The 22,823-nt window shown below is 45.9% G+C and overlaps 1 protein-coding gene across 22 annotated transcripts in view; it reads right to left on the bottom strand.

The window, feature by feature from the left end:
- The window catches only part of Tenm4 (teneurin transmembrane protein 4), a 2,974,939-nt gene that overhangs the window by 58,047 nt on the left and 2,894,069 nt on the right, over positions 1-22,823 (bottom strand). For all 22 annotated transcript variants that reach the window (XM_039113155.2, XM_039113170.2, XM_063262756.1 and 19 more), the window contains 4 exons: positions 15,285-15,404; positions 9,547-9,808; positions 6,774-7,041; positions 4,534-4,677 (listed from right to left, as the gene is read on the bottom strand). In XM_039113155.2, the coding sequence (XP_038969083.1) occupies positions 4,534-4,677; positions 6,774-7,041; positions 9,547-9,808; positions 15,285-15,404 (794 nt within the window). The remainder of the gene's footprint in view (positions 1-4,533; positions 4,678-6,773; positions 7,042-9,546; positions 9,809-15,284; positions 15,405-22,823) is intronic.

The raw sequence follows: 22,823 nt of genomic DNA, 5'->3' as shown, positions 1-22,823 counted from the left end.
CCCCTTCCTTTGGTTGACCAATGTTATCTTGATTTTGCAAAGTATATGAGGCCTTGGCTAGACACTGAGACTTGTGGTACCATAGTGCAACCCAGGGTTCCCTTAGAGGCTCCACTGTTTACTGACTGAATTCTCACTGTGGGCCTATGAGGTGGCACTGTTTCCACTGTTGTAACAGACAGAATAGATCGGCAGTTTAGCCAAGGCCTCAAAGATAGGAAGCAGGGTGGTCCAGAATTTATCTACCCCTCCTCACCGTGTGTGTGTGTGTGTGTGTGTGTGTGTGTGTGTGTGTGTGATGTCTGCATGCGCACACGTGGGCTCATGAGTACATGGGCATATGTGTATGTGTGCAGGTGTATGTAGGTGCATATGGAGGCCCCAGGACAACCTCTGGTGCTAACCTCCTAGTTTTTTGATGCAGGGCCTCTCATATCCTGGAACTTGCCAAGTAAGTTAGGCAAGCTAGTCATTGAGCTCCAGGAATCTCTCTGTCTCTTCCTTTCTAGGGCTTTGATTGAAAGCTTGTTCCACCATGCATAACATTTAAAAAGATATGTTTTATGTATATAAGTGTTTTGCCTACATGTATGCATGTATATCACATGTGTGCTTGGTGCCTCAGAGGCCAGAAGAGGGCAGGGGATTGGATTCCCTGGAACTGGGGTTACAGATTGCTATGAGCCATTGTGTGGATGCTGGGAATTGAGCCACAGTCCTCTACAAGAACAAAGGCTCTTATTGGCTGGGCCATCATCCCGGTGCCCACTTTTCCTGGCATTTTTAACTTGGGTTCTGGGAATAGAACTTGGGTCCGTGTGCTTGCAAGACCAACACTTTATTGATTGAGTTATCTCTTCAGCCCCAGGGTGCAGCTTTTGACCATTCAGGCTAATGCATCTCCCCTGGGCTCAGTCTGAATCTGAACACAGATTTTTAGGTGTACATGCTTACGTGTCCCTCTTTCCACCAACACAATTTTAAGTGTAGTGTTCATGTCTTTTTCATTTCTGTATCCCTAGTGCCTAGCATAGCAACTGACACAGATGTTTATCAAATCTTTAATAAATGTTTATCAAATAAAGGAGGGAAATTCACACTCTCTGCTCACCAGCATGGACCCAGGTTTTTACCTGGTTTCACAGTTGACAGGCTGATCCTATATCTTGAGATCTCAAGTGTCTTTGTCACTCACACTACCCTGGGGCCTCAGTTTCCCACCGACCAAATGAAGGGTCTTATTTGAATGGCCTCAGCCCCTGTCTTTCTCACACATACCTACATGGTTTCTTTATTCCCGATTATCTTTTTTCTTCTGTGTATGGCCATAGCCTCCAGGTTGGATGATCCCTCCTGCCATAGCTGTTTCTATGATACCTGAGTAGGACTGGGATCCTATAGGTCACAAGAATCTCCTTTCAATGTGCCATCCTCTCTAGCTTTGCCCAAACAGCGCCTTTCTTGAGAGGGTTTAATTTAAATTTTACTTAGTCTAATAATTTAGTTTTCTAAGTCCAAGTTTGTGCCTTTTAGGGTCTTATGTAACTCTTTCTTGATATTTAAAACTGGCTTATACTTTCTTCTATTAATTTCAGAGTACTTTCACATTTGGATGTTTAAAACTATTTAAATTTATTTTGCACAGAGTATGGAGTAGAAGTGTAGCATAGTTTTTCTAAATACACTGAGGCATTTTCTCTAGTTTTAGTTTCTGAAGCATGCCTCTGATGACACATGATGCTCTCTCTATAGAGTATGACATTTCTAAATATGCACAGGGTGTAAGGAAAGCATTTCTAATTATCTACCAACGGCCCATCTACCCTTTCCTCTTCTGTAGCTAACATAATTCTCAACACCTAGCTGGGCACATGTCTCCCTGGAGCAATCATGACCCTAGCCCTGGGGCAGGCTCATCTGTGATTGAGTCTTGGCCAGTGGCTCTTAAGTGTCTATGCTGTGATCAGCCTGCAGACCAAGATAATCTGCCTCCAGGGTTTTTTTTTTTTTAAACAAGTGAGTGAGAAACAAAATTTAGCTTGATCACAGTTCTGTTACTTTGGAATTTTGAATATTGAGAGCCAAACCTAGTCTTTTGTTTTTCCCGTTTTCACACACATCCAGTGTACTTTAATCCCATTCCCCTCACTCAGCGCCTTTTCTTTCCCTTCTAGCCTTGATCCCCACTTTGTTCCTAAACAGATACCTTTCTACTTCTATATCATTTGAGGGGAAAAAAAATAGATTCTTCACATCAGGAAAATAAGGTATTTGAATCTGGCTTATTTTACTTAATATTATTTTCTTTAGTCCTGTCCATTTCCCTGCAAATAATGTAATTTTGTTCTTTGTTATGGCTAAATAAGACTCCATTATATAAGATACATTTTCTTTATCTATTCATCTCTTGATGGAGTAAGCTGGCTTCCTAATGTAGCTATTGTGAACAGTGCAGCAGTAAGCATGTTGGCTAGGCATCTCTGTGGTACAGTGGATAGCGTTCTTTGGGGCATCTTCTCATGGGGTTGTTTGACGTCATTCCATACTGTTTTCCATTGTGGCAACATTGAGTCACATTCCTGCCAATGGGGCGTGAGTTTCCTTTCCTCTATCTTCTCTATTATTATTTTCTTTTCTCCATTTTCTTATTTTTAGAGGTTTATTTTTATACTCTGAAGAAAATAAACTGTATGTTGAATATATTGACCTCATCTGCCCCTCCTGGGTTGATCTTGATGATGTTGGCCATTTTGACTGGGCTGAGATAGACTTTCCCTGTGTTTGGATTTTCACGTCCTGATGATCAAGGATGTTAAGCAATTCTTTCTCATGTTTGCTGACATTTGTGCTTTTCCATTCTGTTCACCCTTGACCCATGCTACTGGTCATGGGTCACTTCTGAACTTCCTGATCTTCCCATGACTCTATTTACCTGTTTCTCTATCAGTACTACACAGCTCCGGATTTTTGTTTTCTAACTTTATTATGCACCGAGTCCTTGTCTTTTACTCCTGTTTTAGAGACTCATAGGAATGTATTTGTTTGTTATACATTTTTTTAAATTTGGTTTTCCACCTTCTGTATTTTAAACCTGCTATGGGATTGACAAGCATTCCTTCCAATTTTAGAGGACTCAGGAGATAAGCCACACTGTTACCATCCCTAATAAGCAACACTGTTACTATCTCTGATAAACATGACTGTTACTATGCTTAGTAACCAACATTGTTACCATCCCTAATAACCAACATTGTTACCATCCCTAATAACTAACATTGTTACTATCTCTAATAGCCAACATTGTTACCATCCCTAATAACTAACATTGTTACTATCTCTAATAACCAACATTGTTATTATCCCTAATAACTAACATTATTTCTATCTCTAATAACCAACATTGTTATTATCCCTAATAACTAACATTGTTACTATCTCTAATAACCAACATTGTTACCATCCCTAATAACTAACATTATTTCTATCTCTAATATCCAACATTGTTTGTTACCATCCCTAATAACTAACATTGTTACTATCCCTAATAACCAACATTGTTATTATCCCTAATAACTAACATTGTTACTATCTCTAATAACCAACATTGTTACCATCCCTAATAACTAACATTGTTACTATCTCTAATAACCAACATTTGTTACCATCCCTAATAACTAACATTATTTCTATCTCTAATAACCAACATTGTTACCATCCCTAATAACCAACATTGTTACTATCCCTAATAACTAACATTGTTACTATCTCTAATAACCAACATTGTTACCATCCCTAATAACCAACATTGTTATTATCCCTAATAACTAACATTGTTACTCTCTCTAATAACCAACATTGTCACCATCCCTAATAACCAACATTGTTATTATCCCTAATAACTAACATTGTTACTATCTCTAATAACCAACATTTGTTACTATCCCTAATAACTAACATTGTTACTATTCCTGCCTAGGGACTAGTAGATAGACGATAACAACATTGTCTCTATGGCTCCTGTCCCAGGGCAGACTGAGTTTTTTAATGCAGAGATGTGAGTGACACCCACTGTGGATGAAGCTTGACACCATGATTTTCTTACCCGGCTGCTTGTGCCTGAACCCTGGGTGCTTTTTCTTCTGTCCCAGCCCAAATTAGAGAGAATGGACCTTCCCTCCCAGAACTCTTCTTCAGAGCTGCACTTCCCTGATTCATGGCTGCTGTCTTAGAGCATCTCCTACTTGACACCCAGGGCTAATCCTAGACCTTTTGAGATGCTGCTCAGAGGTCGTCTCTCCATTGCTGCTTTGATGACAAAGAACGAAGTGCTTCTCTATGTCTCTCTGGTGTCCTATGTTTTCATCTGTCATTTGTGGACAACCTTCTAAATGACTGATCACCTTGGAGCCCATGTTGTCACTGTAAGCTTTTCTCCCCCTTCCCCTTCTTTTCTTCCTTCTTTTGTGAGAATAACAGGATAGCAAAGAAGGTGCCACCTTAGCCTCGTTCAAGGAATCCCATGATTCCACTCACCACTCTGGATGTTCAGGGCATGGTGCTTATCCAGACTCCAGCCCCCCAGCTTGGAGGCATCGATTTCATAGCCCTGCAGCACCGCTGTCCTTTTCTCCCACAGGATCAGATCTGGGCAAGATTCATATTCATAACCCACGGAAACTGCAGGGACATAAGAGCAAAGTGCACAGGTGAGCAAAGTCTTCTCTGACCCTCAGCCCCGCAGGCAAGGCCTCTGACTATCTATTATAGGAAAGATACAAAGGATCATGCTTCTACTTGGGAACTAGAACCATGTGAAATACCAAATACCAACACAGGGATGCTGGGTCTTAAAAAAAACTTTTTTTTTTCAGAGCTGGGGACCGAACCCAGGGCCTTGTACTTGCTAGGCAAGCGCTGTACCACTGAGCTAAATCCCCAACCCCAAAAAAACTTTTTAAAGAAAAAACAACTGCACATTATTAGGAAAAGTTAAATATGCCACACACTTTCAAAAAGACCCAAGTGAGTTGATTCTGGGGAATAATCTTTTTAAATGTTCTGTATAGATTGTGGTACTGTCCACATGTGTGTGAGTGCATATGTATGTGTGGGTGTGTGTATACATGTACATGGAGAGCACTTGGCTTTTACATGTATTTTGAGGATCCAAACTCTAGTAATCTTTAATAAGGAAAGTATCCTATGAACTTTTCACTGCAGCCTTGTTTGTGACAGTAGACAACTGAGAGTGACACAATGTTCAATCAGGTGAGAACTTAATCGTGTCCAATCCAGAAATATTACTCATCCTCTGGACATCATGGTCGTGAAGACAAGATAATGTCAGAGGAGATGCTTAAAGAAAAACACCCAGTTGAGAAGCTGATTGTTTTCAGTCATTTATGAGTTCCCTAAACTTGGTCTCTGTGGAAGCTCAGGCAGTAGGCTTGGGAGAGCATCAGCTGAGATAGGCAAGCTATTTCTTCTGAGTAACTCCTCAGAAAGGGCACTGTTTTCTAGATGGCAACATCTGACCATGTGGTTGAGACAAGATCTAATAACTGGTCAGCCTCTGAATGCTGTTCACAGATGTCTTAAAAGATGGCTAACCACCTACAGAAACAGGAGAGTGGGTTAGACCACGTGCCCAAGTTTCAGTGGCAGTCACGTGGCTATGAATGATCTCAGCAAAATGAACCCTAGCGCTGGAATCTCATGACACAAACCTTCTGAAACTGCGTAATGGGAACTAAACGTGCTCATTTCACTGCGGGAGGCCTTAGGGCCCTGGCTATATTTTTGTAGATGACAGATGATAGAAGACTGTGAATGGTGAGATGTGGCATTTCTGTTCCCAGAGAGCCTTTGTGTCATAAGGCAAGGATGCAAATCCTAATGAAGAACTGGATGGATCTAGTTCTCTTCCATCTCTGAGCGTCCTTTGGATGCCACTGTAGTTGGTGCCTTAGTATCCTCCAAAGCATGTGGCTGCGGGATTCATCATGGGGCTAATGTGCCTGACACATGAAGCCCAATCTACAGCCGTTCCTGTATTTCATGGAGTTGGGGCTCAAGAGGTCCTCTCAGTTCCTTCCTGCCCCCTTTCCCCTTCTCTCCCTTCTCTCTTCCCTTTCTAAGGCAAATTGGCTTCTCAGTTCCTTTCTGTTTTCGCTCGGTGATGACAATTGAATGGGACTAGGGTTCGAGATGAAGGAATTTGCTGGACTATTGCTCCTCAGTCATCTTGCTAGGGGTTATGACTACTGACTGTCTCCCTCTGAAGCTTCTAGGACCCTGTTCTAATTTAGAAGTGGAGGGACAATCATCTTGCACACATTCTGACTTCAGCAACTATAAGTGAAAACATGGAGGTAGCCTAACCTTGGCCCCTCTAGTTTAATTTTAGATCTCGGCAGGATGGATATGGGGTGGCCAGATAACATGTGCACAGTCTGCTTTCCTGGTACACAGTATATTAGCCCAGCACACAGCACCATAGTGCTTTCTGAGGTTCTGGTTCTGTTACCACTTTTCATGCTTGCATTTTGCTCACTCAGGTCTTTCAATGTATCCTTCTAGGTTATGGATGGTACTGAGGTCTTACAGCCCCATTAAGCCCTAGCAGGTTTTGACCTGCAAAGAGGAAGGAAAGAAGAAAGGGAGGGAGGAAGGGAGGAAGGAAGACATATTCATGGGGGAAGCTGCTTCCTTAGTCCTGCTCTGTCTCTGCCAGGGTGTGGAGCCTGTGTCACAGGTGCTTAGGGGAGACTTACCAAAGGCTTCTGAGAGCCCAAACACTTTCTGGTTGTAGACGTCTGTCTTGTCCCAGATGAAGTAATAGGATAGGTCAGGAGCCGCAGCAAACCACTTCCTGAAGAGCCGACCCTCAACTGCTACCATGAGGTGGACCTTCATGAGGTTGAAGGGGATGGTGGGATGTGTGAGACTGATCCTCAGGACAGACTTATAGCCAGGGGTGCGGCTGCTCAGATAGCTCAACCTCATCTTGCAGCCAGCAATGATGATTTCCTCTTGCAGAGCCTACAGCACAGAGAGATCACAGCAGGGATATCACTGTGGGTCCTGGGGGAAGTGACATCCAAGACCTGTGCTCTTTGGGTGTTCAGGAGGCACAGGAGGAAGCAGAAGGGAAGGCGGTGAGGAGGAGAAAGAATAGCAGGAAGACGGTGGGGAGAGGAGAGGAAAGGGAATGGGAAAAGCAGGAGAACCAGCCCTGGTCTCCAGAGCCAGTTCTTACATGGTGTATCTATGCTAACAAACTCTCCTCTGTGAGCCTTGCCCCCCTCTCCAGTGCAGCATGAATGAAGGTAATTTATCATGGGCCTGAGAGGACACGTAAGGCAGCTCTGACTCATTGGCCATGTCAGTCAGGAAAACTTGAGGAATCTGGGAATCTGCAAGTCCTCACTGGATCAACACCAGTGAGGCCACATATGCGAAGTGCCTAGCCCATGATTAGCTGGAAAGTGGTATGACTGGCACCTAAGATGCTTAAGGCAGGGCTGCCATGAAGAAAGACTAACATAGACTGCAGCGATCGGAGCCTGATAGATGGTTTCTATCCAGAGCTTTCTCAAAGTGAGATGTAGTTTAAATGTGTCCTTTCCAGGACAGTCAACAGAGATCACACTGGGTTGAATAAGCACATCATCAGGCAGTGCTTGAGAACCTGACAAGGTCCTTTTCTAGTGTCCCAGTTTGTCCCCAGAGAGGAGTTTTCGGTGCACAATGGCTCCCAACTCCATGCCTTCCAGATGAACAGAGAAGACTGAAGATGGGAACGGTCAGTGAATTCCAGATGACCATCCATAAGGCAAGCACAGGGAATAGTCATCAGCTGGACACTCTGGGCTTTTTCTCAAGAAGGGAACATTAAGTCAGTTGAGCCTAACATGTCCATTCAAGGGATGTGGCTATTTTTACCTCATGTTTACAGGGGAACTGAGTCCTTCTCATTCTGTTTATTCTACAGAAGGGTGTAGACGGTTTGTCTATGCTGTGCTTTCAAATGCAGGAAACCCTATAGGTTGGCCTTAATCCAGGGCCATCTTCCCAGGCCACAGTTTATAGTTACAGGTCAAGTAGGCTACACACCCAGGTGAGCCACAGCCTGATGCTCTCATAAGTATCTCCCTTTGCTAATGCACCCTTCGCCATGTCCACATCCCAGCACTTGCAAACAAACCAACAATGGGGTGGGAGGCGGGGAGAAAGAGTTCGTTTTTATGTGTTTTGTGAGACTAACAACAGTAAGCAAGGTTTGTGCCCCAGCTGAACCTGTAGGCACCCAGCTCAGAGAGCAATGTAAAGAGAGCCTGACCTTGAACCTCATTTGTTCCACAGTCCCTGCTCCTGGGAAAAGATGTCTAGCTGGAGCTGAGCCAGGGTTGACTAACAAATTACTTCTCTCCAGCAAGTTCTGTCTCTGCTGACAAGCATTTCATACAAAAGGTCAGCCTGGCCATTGAGACAGGAGAGAGAGGTGCTGAATCTCTGAGAAGGAGTGAGCTTTCTGTGCAGTGAGAATTCAGAAATGGTTGTGTTTCTTTATTGGGGACTGGCACTGGAAACTGCTTAACAGGGCATGCTCAGGGAGATGCAGTTTGCTCATCTAGGCATGAAACACACACACACACACACACACACACACACACACACACACACACACACACACACACGCACACACGTAAATGTATAAATGCTCTGGTTCACCCGCACCAGGGCAATCCATTAACATGCACGTTGCTGGAGGTCTCATTAGACAGGCAGGTGACCTGGGCTTCTCTGGGCTTCTGAGCTGCTGCTATTTCCCCCTCTCCCTCTGGCCTTCTTTTATGCCTACAGACATCAGACTGGGGATGATGGAGGAGATCCAACTCAGAATGGCTTTGCTAGGCAAAGAATCTATCTTAATTTTCATCAGATTAAAATACATTTTTCTCGATTACTCCCCTTTAATGATAATGAAGTAAACCATTTGCGTGTGTAGATTTGATCCAAGGCAATCCTTAATTGGCACGAAGGCAGCATGTGTTAAATAATCTTAGCAATAAAAATAGCTAAAATTTATCGAGCACTTAGTAGGTACCAGGCATTGTGCTAAGTACCTCATGTTACATTTCTCTTATTTACTCTTTATTAAAACGCTTAATACTTGGGATCCCATGGCTTATTCCTATTCATAGAAACTACTATTATAAATACTTATAGCAGAAATATTAAGAGAGGTGAGATTCTGAAAGCTGAAGAACAAAGCAGAATGAACAGGAAGACAGGGTAGGGAGAGCCAAGAAGTTTATTCTAAGCCCCGTGTGCCAGGCAGACTGGAGGCATACACCAGTCTTCAGCATGCAAGACAGCCTTTATCTCCTGATGCCATGTCCTCCCTCTATGGGACTCGGCAAGGTGGGCTCTTGGGGTCTCTCCCAGGCCTGTACAGGTGCTTTCTCTCCTTCCATTGTCTGTGAGATTGTCTTCTGCCCCCAAATAAAAGAATGGCCTGATGTCATCGAGAAGTCTGGGTACCTGGATTTCTGGGACAATGGGTCCTTTCTCAGCACAGGAGCTAGCGAAGGATGTCAGTGGGGATGGAGAGACCACTGGGTTGGGTCGGGCAAAGTTGCTCAGGTCACAGCTGGGGATCTCATTCTCCTCGTGTCTCATGATGATGGTTTCCATGACAAAGAAGCGGTCCCAGGGTAGCCAGAGGGTATGCTCCTGTGTGATGAAGGGTGCCCGTTCGAATCTCAGGATGATGGAGATGCCGCCGTTTGTGACCAGGTCAAAGCTGCAGGTGGGGGACAGTAACAGCAGAAATAAGACGTTGAGATCCTGAAGGAAGGGGCTGGGTACTTGGTGAGCGATATACTCTGACACTCAGAGACAGGACTGCAGCCACCAACAGTGGCAGCAACCTGACCCCAGAAACCATTAGTTGCTGCTATAAGATGATTGGCCAGGGAGTGCTTACAGATATCAAATTAACCACCACAGCAGGAGCTGTTTAGCAGGACCCAGGGCAGGTGGTGAACCTCTGCTGTGGAGCGCTGGTGCTGTTACTGTGTCAGAGCCAGAGCCCACGAAGAGCCAGCAGAATGAGACTGAATAAGGACTCCCTGGGTATTACAAATCCTGCACTGAAGCCTTATTGCTATGAACTATAGTGTGGCCATGGGTAAATCAGCCACCTCTCTGAGCTTCAGTTTCCTCTGTATGAACCCAAAGGTTCATCGCTCTGTCTCTCTGTCTCTGTCTCTGTTTCTGTCTCTGTCTCTCAGTGTGTGTGTGTGTGTGTGTGTGTGTGTGTGTGTGTGTGTGCGCATGCACATATGCACATGCTTCTGTCTGTGTCTGTGTATATGTGGGGACCACAGTTTGATATGGATATAAGCATCTTCTTCAGTTGCTCCCGAATGTTATGTTGTTGTTATTTCAGACAGCTCTCTCCTCCTCCCCACTCTGTTTATTTTTATTTTTTATTTTTTAGATTGAGCCTGTCTACAGTCCTGGCTGTTCTGGAGCTCACTATGTAGACTAGGCCAGCCTTAAACTAAGAGGTTTTCCTGCTCCTGCCTCCCAAGTGCTGGGATTAAAGGAATGCACTACCAGGTCCAGGTGCTGAGTCTCTCTGAGCTGGGAGCTTGTGGTTTTGTCTGGACTGGCTGCCCGGTAGCCCCTGGGATCCATGTGTCTCTACCTCTCAGCTTTTATGTAGGTGGTGGTGATCCAAATTCAGGTTTTCATGCTTACACAGAAGCACGTTCTCCACTGGGCCATCTGTCCATCTCTCAAAGGGGTTGTTCTCATGTCCTAAGCAGCTGGATGGTTTGAGACTGTGTAATCAGAACCACAGCGTCTTGTAAATGCGAGGGCACATGGAAACCCGAGTGCCCCGATGACATGAGGTTACTGCGACAAAGCTCCAGGGACGTGGCCCAGGTCCAGTTCGTGTCCTGAGCAGTGACGCACGGTCCTCATTCTTGTTCTGGCTCTGTGGGGCCCCTACTGCCTCAGACAGATCTCCCTGGGCCTCTTGTTTCAGGTTTGTGTGAGAGCATGTAGGCAAAAATCCTCCTTACTTTACCCCCAAGTACCTGACTCCCAGAGAGGACCCCTCCAGAAACATCAGCGCTGCTGGGATCTGGCACCTCAGTCCCTACCCCATGCCGATAAACCTTACCTGGCCCTTGCCTTTGTAAACCGTGACGTGCACCTTTCAGTTCTGAAAGTCAAGGAATGTGAGTCCTTAATGTTTCTGCCAGTTGCCAGCTCTCTAGGAGGCTAGCCTCTATTCTACGGCCACATGATCAGAGGCTGGGAGAGCTCATGCTATGGGAACAGAGACTAGAATTCAAGGTGTGGCATATATCCTGCAGGATAGATCTGCTTAGCCAAGATCAATAATTGACTGTCATGTCAAGCCCTGTGTTTGGTGTCCAGCCTAGAGTTTGTTCTTTTCCTAAGAATTAAGTTTGAAGCCATGTACTAGCTGAGCCCGGAGAAATGAACTCAGTGGTCATGTTCCCATGTCTCTCCCAACGTGAAGGGCTAGTCCCTTCTACTGAACCACTAGCAAAGGGCTGTTTGCTTCACACTTGCATAGACCCAGTCGACAGGGGCTTGCTGCAGCACCAGGAGGACAGGTCCATTGAGTAATTGTGACCATTAGGGCTTCAGTTTTTGGAACGTGTCTGGGCCTCCTTCCTTCTAGTTCTTGTGTATTGGGCTTGTTTTATCTGCTATGGTGACCTGATACAGTAGCTCTGTTTGCCGGCTCTCCTCCATGGCAATATCCCCTTGGACAAAGTCCTCTTAGGTGGTACATTTAGCTTTACAGGTTATTTATTGAGACAGAGACTCTGTGTCTACAGACCAGGCTGCTCTTCAACACATAATTCTGCTCTAGCTTCAGAAGATGTGAGGTTTCAGGTGTGTGCTGTCATGGCCAGCTGGGGTGTGCCTGCAGAGCCTGCCATGGCAAAGCCTTGCTCAAGCAGAATTCTAGTTCCCTCCTAGGGGTCTGTTGTGTCACAGAGACTCCTGACATCCTACGCTGCAATGCACTGCAATTGTTCCAGTGCCTAGGACATCCATTTCTCTGTCTTTCTAGGGATAACCTTAGCGTTTAGCTCACAGAACAAATGCACAAGACACCTCCATTGCTTCCAAACTGACTGCCAAATGGGCAAGTCCCTTCTTATCTTGGCTACTGACTCAGATCGACCCAGCGATTGCCTCTGTCACTGGTCTATGAGATTCCTCAATGCGGTATCTCATCTTTACCTTGACGCACACAACTTTGGTTGGCTTTGGCTGTCCAACTCGGTCCTCCCTTCCTTCAAGGTTGCAAGGATCTTGTGTTCAACCCTCCTGTCCCGGAGGCAAATTCTGCTTATGGTAGATGACACCCCAATTATGGTTTCTGAAACCCCAAACACAAATTCTTCTCTCTGTAGGAGAGTTGCCCATGGCCTTTTTTATGTTTAGAAATTAGATGGCACCATCCTTTAGGAAGGGATGAGGGAGAAACACCAAGGGTGGACATCTTTTGTAGTCCAAGACTTCAGGGTGAGTTTCTCTAGAATTCCCGCAGTTGGGAGGGAAACACTTACTGAGTTGTGTTCCTGTCACAGAAGGAATATCTGTAGTCATCTGTTTTGTTTTGTTTTGTTTTTCACAGCCAAACACAAGTTTGCTGGGACTTAAACACTCTTTTCAAGAGAGGCAGCCTGTAGGGAAGGAGGGATGACACACAAGAAAAGACCTTTCTTCAAGGTTGTGAGCAGGCCAGGGCAGCTGGCCATGCCAGGGGCTGAGTGTAGTGGGCTGAGGCCAGGCGTACAAATCTGGGTGGGAAACCAGGTTGTAGATGAGAACATGGACTTGACCCCAGAGGGAAGGCCTGGTCCTCAAATGAGGCCAATCTCTTGCTGGTCGAGTACTGCTCTTACATTACAGGCGAGTTATACCACCATTCCAGCCTCAGTTTCTCTGTCTGAAAATTGGGCTGAGCATTTGGCTACTAATCAGGGTTACTAATTAGCTCGAGTGATGGATGGGCAAGCCCAAGATGCGACTCCTTCCCTGGGCATCACGTTCCACACCACCCTGCGCTTCAGGTCAGCAAGTCTGAACTGCTTCTCTTGTCTGAAGGTCTCTTAGCTTTTCTTCATGACTTGTAGTTTCCACTTTTTGAGTATCTTCTCTGTTATTGTTTTATGTGTATGAGGTACTGTTAAAATTTGACATCAAGTGGAGGGGTGTGTGTGTGTGTGTGTGTGTGTGTGTGTGTGTGTGTGTGTGCAGTTGTGGGTAGGGAACTAGTGAGCGTGTCCTGGTGCTGCCTAGAAAACGCAGATTGTACAGCTGAGTCAGAGGCGGCCTAGGTCTTCAGTACATTTGCACTCCTTCTCACCTCCTGACTATCTTTAGTCTCATGGCTTCTCCTGTGTAGCAGGCATAAGCAAAAACTGAGTCAAGGAAGGGGGAGTGGAGTGGACTAGATGTTCGCTGTTCCTGTACAGCAGAGGGAGTTTCACACACTACGGGAACAAGCGATAACTTTCCCATACATTATGTCTGTGTTGGAAAGAACATTTTCAGCCTGTGGTGCATGGGCGAGGACTTATTTGAAATGCAAGTTCTAAGCGGCACCCTTTCTGTGTCACAGCGTGGGAGGCTGGTGCAGGCATCCTCCCTCCTGGTGCTCAGTGCCCCCTGGAAACAGTAGATATGGCCAGTAGAGCACAAACATGGAAATCGTAGCCCAAAGATGTCGAAGAACAGGCAGTTCCCAAGATCACAGCACATAGGATTACCGTGGCGTGTTTCATGGTCCTAGCCTAAGCAAACCCGAGGGGCCTGCTGACTGACAGTTTGCTCTTTCGTGTGGAAAGTTTTGTGGCAAAAAGAACAATCTCCAAAGCTCTCGTTTGGGCGACTGTTCCCCTGTGGGCGGTATCGTGCTAAGAATACCCGTGGCCTAGGATTCCCACAGCTGCCATTTCTGTACTACCCAAAACCCGAAGACAGACACAGTCAACAAAGGAAGCTCCTTCATACCCTGGTGGGTGTTTGCTGAGGGGTTTCTGGGCAGAAACTGGGCAGGTCAGGGAGCAGTGGCCTGGCCAGTTTGCTCCCTGGGGACTGGCACAGACCTCTTTTAGCTGTGCCCTTCCTACTGCCATGGAGGAGGGGAGGCTCCCCACACCGTGCTTGCCAAGCTGTGTAAGAGGCACACATGTCTCCAAACAGATGAGTCCTGCTTCATTATCACCTCGGCTGGGACACGCTCACGTCTGATATTGGATTAAAGAGGTGCTAAAATCAATCAGGCTGGAGCATAATTTCCAACACAGAGTGAGGAATCAACCTTATGGGCCCACGCTCAGCCAGATGGACGGACATCACCTGATTTCATTAAAAATAGAGGACTTCTCGCCACCGACAGCTAAATATTCCACTTGCCTTCTTTTGCTCTGGAATATTTGCGTTACCCTGTCCTCGTTTTCCAACAATTTGTAATAATTAGTATTTTTTACACCCACTATTTACTTGCTTACCATGTGTCATGCTAGGAAGTGAATTCTTGTGTGGCAGGAAGCGATGACTTATTAGACATGAACTGTAAGCTAGGTGTTTCCTCACCCACTGTACTGTCCTACCCATTTCTCGAATCCTCACAACTGGTACGTAAGGTAGATGGTGTTGGAATCATGCTTCCAATAAGCAGGTGAGGTTTCAGGGAGGCAATATTTGTCCAATGACTAGGCATACTCTAGTCACGTGGTAGGGGGAGGGCCAGAGCCATTAAAGCTAGGAGCCCTAGCTTTACTTCATACTGTTGATGGTTCTCAGAAAAATTAAAAGGCCAGAATCCTGCTGCCACCTAAATGGCTTCTATTGGAGCAGCTTCTAAGCAGTGGGAAGGTAGAAACCGAATGGTTAGATTCCAGGAGCCATCCTATCCCTTATAAAATAGTCCCATGAGGGGTTGGTCAGTGGGCAGCATATGGATAAGGGACCCTCTGTTTACATGAGAGCCTCATGAGAAGAAGGTATTGTGTCTACAGTCAAAGGGACAGAGGCCAGAGGCAGCAGCAGGTCACCAGACAGTAGGTCGCAGAGCTGGGTGTTAGAATGTAGGTTGTCTGGGTCAAGGTCTGACTCTCTGTCCATGTAATCGATCCAGGGCAGCCATGCTGCAAGACTACAGGCACTAACTCCTAGGCCCTAACTCTCCCGGCCCACAAAGGGTCTCCTACCTGCCATCTTGCCGACTGATTGTGTATCCAAAGAGAGGGTTATTGATGAAACTGATGTTCACGCCAACCAGTGGGGTCCCATCTGAAGTCATCACTTGTCCACGGATGACACAAGCATGTCTGTGGGAAGAGAAGAGAGAAGAACATGAAATACCTTTCACGGTCTGCACAGACCCCGATAAGTAAGTCAAAGCTAGAAGGCTGGCCGTCTAGACATGACTAACACCCATGAGCCCCGCGTTCACTTCATGTAAACAATAATTTCTTTAAAAAAATCTCTCAAAGCATCAACATGTCCTTGAGAGATTCACTCTGGGGAAATGATTTTAAGTATCTCACTCCATTATTATTTTTCTAAGGCTGTCATCTGCTGTGAGGGGAGAAGATGGCTCCCAGGGAGCAACCTGGTATAGTTAAGCATGTGATGAGAGTCCAGTGGCCTAGGTTCAAATCCCAGCTCTGCTACTTCCTAGATCTCTGAACTTGTGCAGGTATGTGACAGTTCACGTAGCCTCACTTTTTGTTTTTGCTTCTGTTTTCTTTTTTACATCTTGGTACAATGTAACAAGGATATTCTAAGTAACAATAACCATCATTTTATTACTGGGGGTGAGAACAGGAGAGAACAAAATGGCGACTGGACTTTTATCTGACATCAGGGAGAGAAGGGTAGATGACAGCAACCCCTTGGGGTGTCTGCTTGGGAACCTGTCCCCAATCCCAGCTCCTTCTCTCTTGTCCCTTGTATTCTAGACAACAAGCCATGCACTTTTTCGGCATTTCCCAGGAGAATGTTGTGTGTTGCCTGTATCTGTGTGACACTCTCCCGTCTGCTTAAAATGTCATCTCTACATGCATGTCAACAGTCTTGCCCTTCAACACCTACTCCAAGGGACTTCTGTAAAGCCTTTCTAGATGTTTCTGCTCAGAACTCACATCTCACTCCCTCCAAACCACACGCCAAGGCCTTGGTACCTTGCCAAGCTGCACATCCCTCTCCTCTCCACCCAGACACCAGGCAGTTTGAGGGCATGGCAACGCTTTCTCCGTAGTGCAGTGCCTGGATCATGCCTAGCAAGTGCTTGGTCACCGTGAAAGAAATGGGGGATTAAGCAAATAAACAGGCCAATTAGCAAGCATACGGAGGGATAATTTTCACGTTTCAGAAATAGAATAATTTGATAGATGACATTTGCTAAGGACCTCAAAGAAGGAAACAAACCAAAAGAAGACCTGCCCTAGATGCAATGGTGACAGAATTCCTCCCTCCATCTGGTGGTTCTAAAGGCAATTTGATGGAGCCTCTGAAGGAACCAACCAGGAAGTTGCAGGGATCCTTTCCCTTTTGTAACGAGGAGACTGAGGAGTCTTAATATTTGCCCAAGGCTATTAGGAAGGTGGAAGCAGGAGGTTGGGCTGTGGACCTTCCATTTCTAGGCCAGATGCTAGATCAATCAGTGTGTCTGCAGGAGCAACGGATGGGAATGAGGACGCTGGCTCGAGTGAGTACTCTGACAGGCCAGGGTGCTGTGGACACAGACACTGGTGACAGGTCTCGGGCAAAAATGCAGATGCTAATGTTCACCTTCTCCTCATTTTCTGGGTTCAAGAACCCCCTTCTTTCTGGCCTGTGGAAGAGCTACTAATAAGGCCTGTAGGCACTAATGACCAAACTCTATCCTATCTTTATTAGGCACCCAGATCCTTACTTCCCTCAAGTGATAAACTTTTCTCTGTTTGATGAGAAAAGCAATTAACACCAGGCTTGTAAGCAGCTGGTCTCACTGGTGTCACTTGTCCTTTCTGAAGGCAACAATTACCCACAATGCACCACACGCCTCGCCCTCCCCCCCTCCCACTCCCAACTCACCTCACTCTGCACAGTCTGGCTAATGCTAATTCAGTCAGCGGTTTCCTTCTGAGGCCCTTGGTCTAAATGTAATTACATGGCAAACCAGTTAAGCAGGTGAGGCTCAGCAAAGACTTTCAGTCCTGTCCTGAAGGTCTCCCGATGTATTTATGTGAAATTATCTTTCCACTAATGGGAGGGATTTATTCCATCAGTTGTACTCAGCTGGTACTGAGAGAGGCTTTCTTTAATGGAGGACAATTGAATTTTGTATTGCTGGAACTTTGTCCTTTCAGTGAATTACTAACAGATCTCAGTGCCTCACATCCTGGCTATGATCCAGCCTCCTGACGTGCACAGTACCTTCGGATTCTGCCTGGATAGTAACCAGCCCTCTGATGGTGGTTTCCTTCGTGGGGCTGCCCTGGCTACCCCCACCCCATACACATGCAGACCAGCATCCTCTGATTTATCTCTCTTGTGGGGATTTTCTGGTTGTTGGGAAACATTAAATCAGCACCATTTGGCTATCATTTAGTCTCCATTCGGCAAAGCAGGGCAGATGTAATTTTAGGGCGGGCTCCTGTGGATTGCTGTGGATCCTGCAGAAGATTAAGTTGACTCCCCCAGCGCCTGCGGGCCACGGAGCCTCATGGCGAGACGGCATCTGGCTCTGAAACCAAGTCCTAGAGGGAGACACTTCCATTCGATTTCTGTCTGACCCGGGTTTTCAGTTGTCAAGGGAATCTGTTTAATATTAGGACTTCCCTGCAGCAAAGGAGACAGGGCAGTGACTTTGTGGGGGTCTCTGCATATGCTTCATGCCCTGTGCTTTGGTTAAGGGGGGCTTGAAAGGATGTGTGTGCTAGGTAGGTTTCCCAGGGATGGTTTTCTCTATGCAGTTATTCAATAGGCACTACCAGTGGGGTGTTGGTCAGTGTTAAAGGACAGATGGGTAGATGAGAGACCAAGAGGGAGAGAGTAGGAAATCGAGAGGGGAAGGGAGAGAGGCAGTTGCAATTAGTGGCATTTACCCTTTCCTGTGGTGTATATGCTCCCATCATGGCTGAGTCCAAGCTACTAGCCTGATGCTACTGAATACAGAGTTGGGAATGAATGCGCAATGGGTGCTATTATGTAATATTTCCATCTCAGGGATAAATTAGTCTCAACAAGCTCGAAAGCAATGATAGCCGTAAAATATAATAAAATACTTACAAAGTGATACGTTTTGAATATTTGTAACTTTTTAATATGTTTCAGTTTCATGTAGTTTAATTTTTAAATTTTAAATTGAAAGTTTTGTTTTATGCATAGGAGTGTTTTGCCTGTATGTAGGTCTGGGTACCACATGCATGCCTGGTGCACATGGAGGTCAGAAGAAGGCATAGGATCCCTTGGGACTAGAGTTATAGACTACTGTGAGTCATCATGTGGGTACTGGGAATCAAACTTGGACTTATGGAAGAACAGCCTTTACAGTTTAGCAACCAGCTTCCCAAATTCCCAAACACTTAATGACCAGTTCTCATGAGCACAAATGAGATGCTGTTTGCATTCCCCTGGGTCCCTGACCTCATATTAAAGGTCAGGCTTGGTGTTATGGCAAGAACCAATGACCAGGGGTGAGATTCATAGTCACTCTCTGGGGGGTTTCCCCATATCACAGTCTTATACGTATGTACTATGCATGTGCTAGTTAGTTAATTTTTTTCAATTGGATATTAACTGGGGTCATCTTGGAAGACAGAATCTCAACTGAAAATATGCCTGCATCCTATAGGCAAATCTGTGAGGTCATTTTCATGATTAATGGTTGGTGTGGGAGGACCCAGACCACAGCAGGCAGATGCTCCTGGGTTCTATAAGAAAGCAAGTTGAGCAAGCCACGGAGAGCAAGCAAGTAAGCAGCATCCCTCCATGGTCTCTGCTTCAGGTCCTGCCTTGAGTCCTGCCTCCAAACAATTCACGATAGATTATAATCAGAACATGTAAACCAAATGAACCCTTCCCTCCCCAAGTTGCTTTCGTTCATGGTATTTTATAACAGCAATACAAAGCAAACTAGGACAGTGTCTCTTATTTTCTCCTTGGTCACTTTCTTGGGATAATGGAGAGTGGAGGTATTATTTTCTAGTCATCCTTAGAATGACTCCCACTGTCAGCTCTTCAGTAAAGCTGTCACCAAGTCTTCCTGGTACAATTAATCACCCTTTCCTCTGGGCTCATCTAGACTCAAAAGCATCTCTCCATGACTTTGATTGTCCCACAATTACACCGTTCACATTTACAAAGCCTTCTCACATGCCTGGGGCTGTGACTCACTTCTAGTAGGTAGAGTAAGCAGGGGCTGCAGCTGACCAAGTACTTGAAACCCAGGGAGAAAATATTTGCTCAAGGTCACCCAGAGATGAACATAATTGGCTAAGCTTAGTTGTCACTTTTGAATCCTTACTGTGACTGCTGTGTCATATGTCTACAGCCATAAAAGTCCCAGGTACCTCCTACGAGCCAGGCACTGTGCTGGCTGCTAGAGTGACTGAGGTATAAAAATCCCATTTCTTGATTACTTGCTGGAGCTCACAGAAGCCCTTTTGAAATGCCTTAGTGTGTTTGTCCCTGTTATCAGAGTGTCAACACATGGAATTAGCATATGTCAGGCAGCTGGGACACAAAACAAGCAATTAGGCTGGGTGAACCCTGCCAGGAGGCAGTGCTCCTGCCAGGCCAGCTGGGGTGGTGTCACATATACTGGCATTAGCCCAACTGCACACTTAGAGCCTGAGCAAGGTGCCCTTGCTTGATGACAAGATCTGCATGATGGCTTCCTGAGGCCAGAGGCCAGGCTTGGGATAGAGAAAAGAGTCTGCTGGAGAGACAACAGATGGATTGCTACCCAGCCCTCCCTCAACACAGAGGAGGGTAGATTAAAAAAAAGCAGCCTTGACTGCCACTCAGGGGAAAACAGCAGGAAGAAGAGTGGTTGGCGAGTCGCAGTTTCTTGTTCTGACTCTGGGAACTAGGTGCTTCTGGAGAGCCACCCACCCCTGGTCCTCCATCCTTGCATCTGTTAACTGTCCTGAAGTTTTCCCCAATCCGGGGTAAAAAAGAATCCACTGTAATGCTCAAGAGTTGCAAGCTGTGCTTTTCCAAAGAGTTTTGATCGTTTGTACCTGGCACTGTGCAAACGGTTGAGGCAGCCTTCAGACCAGGGGGCTTCAGAGTCTTAATGAGGTTCAGCGCATGCGTGCTCTTGCCTCTGAGCTATTCTTGCTGCCTTCCTCTGACCGTGCGCACGCTAGAAACCTGCCTGCTCCCCTTTCAGATTCAGCCACAGCATTTACCAAGCAGTGGCCGCCATTCCCGCACTCCGGGGATGTTTCTGAAGCAAACAAGTCACACAACTAGGACAAGCTCCTTCCCAAAGTGGACTTAGCTCCACATAGATGGGACGAGTCATAAGTCCCTCAAGCTCTGTTCCCAGCCCGGGGCAAGGCCAGCTCGGGGCATGGCTGATGTCCATTTTTAGTAGGCGAAGGAAAACATTGTCTAAGGGGCTGACTGTCTTAGAATTTGAAAGCCTGGAGTGGCATAAGCTTTTAATAAATTATTTACTGAGTCACGATATGAGATGCTTTTCTTACAGAAGGTGAGGTAGTGTCAGAGAACCTTAAGCCACTTGACCTTGATGGGGATGTGGTTAGAGAGACCAGGCTGAGAGCTGAAACTTCTTCCCAAGGTGGGAACTCCTAGCCCCGGAGAGTTCACTTGGCTTCTGCTTGCGTCTCTTGTTTGGAAAAAAGAAAAAAACTTAACAAAAATGCCAGGAGTCATTAGGTCTAGGTTTACTGTGTGAGGTACAGTGCATAAATAGGAAATGCTAAGGGAAGGGGTCTGCAGCTTCCTTCTTGGTTATTCAATGAAAGCGGCTGGCATTTGGGGCATCGGAGAAACCATTAGGGATCTAGGTAGCAAATTCTAACTGCACGTTTTCCCCGCCTTATAGTATTTGCCGCTCTGTGCTGCTGCTGGTTATGTAAATCACCTCACTGCACAAGGTGCTTTAAGTGGATTTATAAGCCTGACTTGTACAAAACCTTAAACCGTCTTCTGTGAGCTCCAGCTGATTGAATGAGATTTTTTTTTTTCCAGCACCAACCACAATTTATCTGAAGTCTGCAAGAGACGTTGTCTGCAGTCATACTGCTTTCAGAGGAGGCTGGGCTCCCGGCCCAGACCAGGTTGCTCTTCGCCAGTACTCTGTAGTGTGAAGCCTCTTTGTGTGTTGTGCTACGTCGTGCGGCGTTAAAGAGATGGTTAGAGCCAGCTGGAGATGTAGAGGGTGACGGCATCTCGCTGTAGAGATTTCTGAACTGAAGATGCTGAACTTGGAACGTGCACGATACAGCGGAGAGCAGATGTCTCTACCATTTACAAGTCTGTGACCTTTGGCCTAGTGACTCGGCTGTGCCTTGGTTCTTCAAGTTCTAAAACAGGAGCCATCAACTGAGCCCCTCTGTGCCGGTTTGGGAGTTGGGGTGGAGACCTAAACCCATCACTAATTACAGAAAGTACTCCTCGCAGTGCCTGACAAGGAGCACACTACTGGTGAACGTTCTGGGTTATTTCTGTATACAAGCTTCTCGGTATTTTATCTCATTGGCCCTTTAAAACAGCCCAGTGGCAATCAGAAACTTCGCGACACAGAGAAGAGTGAGTCTCCTCTGTTCAAGGTGACTCGTCTCACTTGTCCAAAACCTTGATCTAGGTCCCCTCTCTTTATGCACTAGATTGTCTCTGCTTCACCATAGCCTCCTCTGCTAATGCTTCCTGTGATGGACAGGGAGGACCGCGCTTAAGCTGCAAAGCAAACAGAGATGGTAATTCCTTTTGAAATCAATAAAGGGATGATCAAGTGGCCGAGGAGGAGTTGTTAGCTGCTCATCAGGATGATGCGCTGCCTGCATCCTCAATTGAATCCACCTTGTTGCTTTATCATCATAAACATTCATTTCAGGGAGGGGAGGGATTTTTAAAAACCAACATGAATAATATATTACGGCTGACATTTTGGAGGAAGCAGGATCTTTATCTTTTTCCATCTTCCAGTAGGTAATTTATCAATGTCTTTCTTTCCTTTTATTTTTTTTTTCTTCCCTTTTTGGTAACTGATGGGGTAGCCTGTCAGCTCAGCTTGTTTTGAAAGTGCAGGAGTGTAATTCAATAATAAATCCACTCAGAGGCCAGCTGTCAGGAAGCTGCTGTTTATCTGAAGTTCATTAGAAGATCCTCAGTGCTCAGCCTCTTGGAGGGTCTTGGTTGGCCGTGTGGGGCCAGGGACAGAAGCGGGGCAGGAGTCTGGGTTGGGGAGTAAATGCTCATCTTGGTGGCACCAACACGGGTGTAGTTTATGCTTGGTATAACCCATGTATGATGTCCCATATATGATCACGTCTGTTTCCCATTACCTTATTTGTTTGTAAACTCTCATATTTAAAACTTCTGAAAAAGCTGGGTTCCACTTAAGGCCTTAACAAATTCTGACGGCTTAAAAGGCATGCTGGTTGTTTTCTCTCTGTCCAAAGCTGATCTTGAGTCTTGACTCAGACACAATGCTTGGATGTAGTTTGTGGACTTTTCTGGTCTCCCTCACTGTGTGTCCCCTTTCCCTGCAGGCCCTTTGTGCTAAC

Source organism: Rattus norvegicus, chromosome 1, assembly GCF_036323735.1.
Source record: "Rattus norvegicus strain BN/NHsdMcwi chromosome 1, GRCr8, whole genome shotgun sequence".
NCBI lineage: Eukaryota > Metazoa > Chordata > Mammalia > Rodentia > Muridae > Rattus > Rattus norvegicus.
This window is presented reverse-complemented; position numbering and strand designations above follow the sequence as displayed.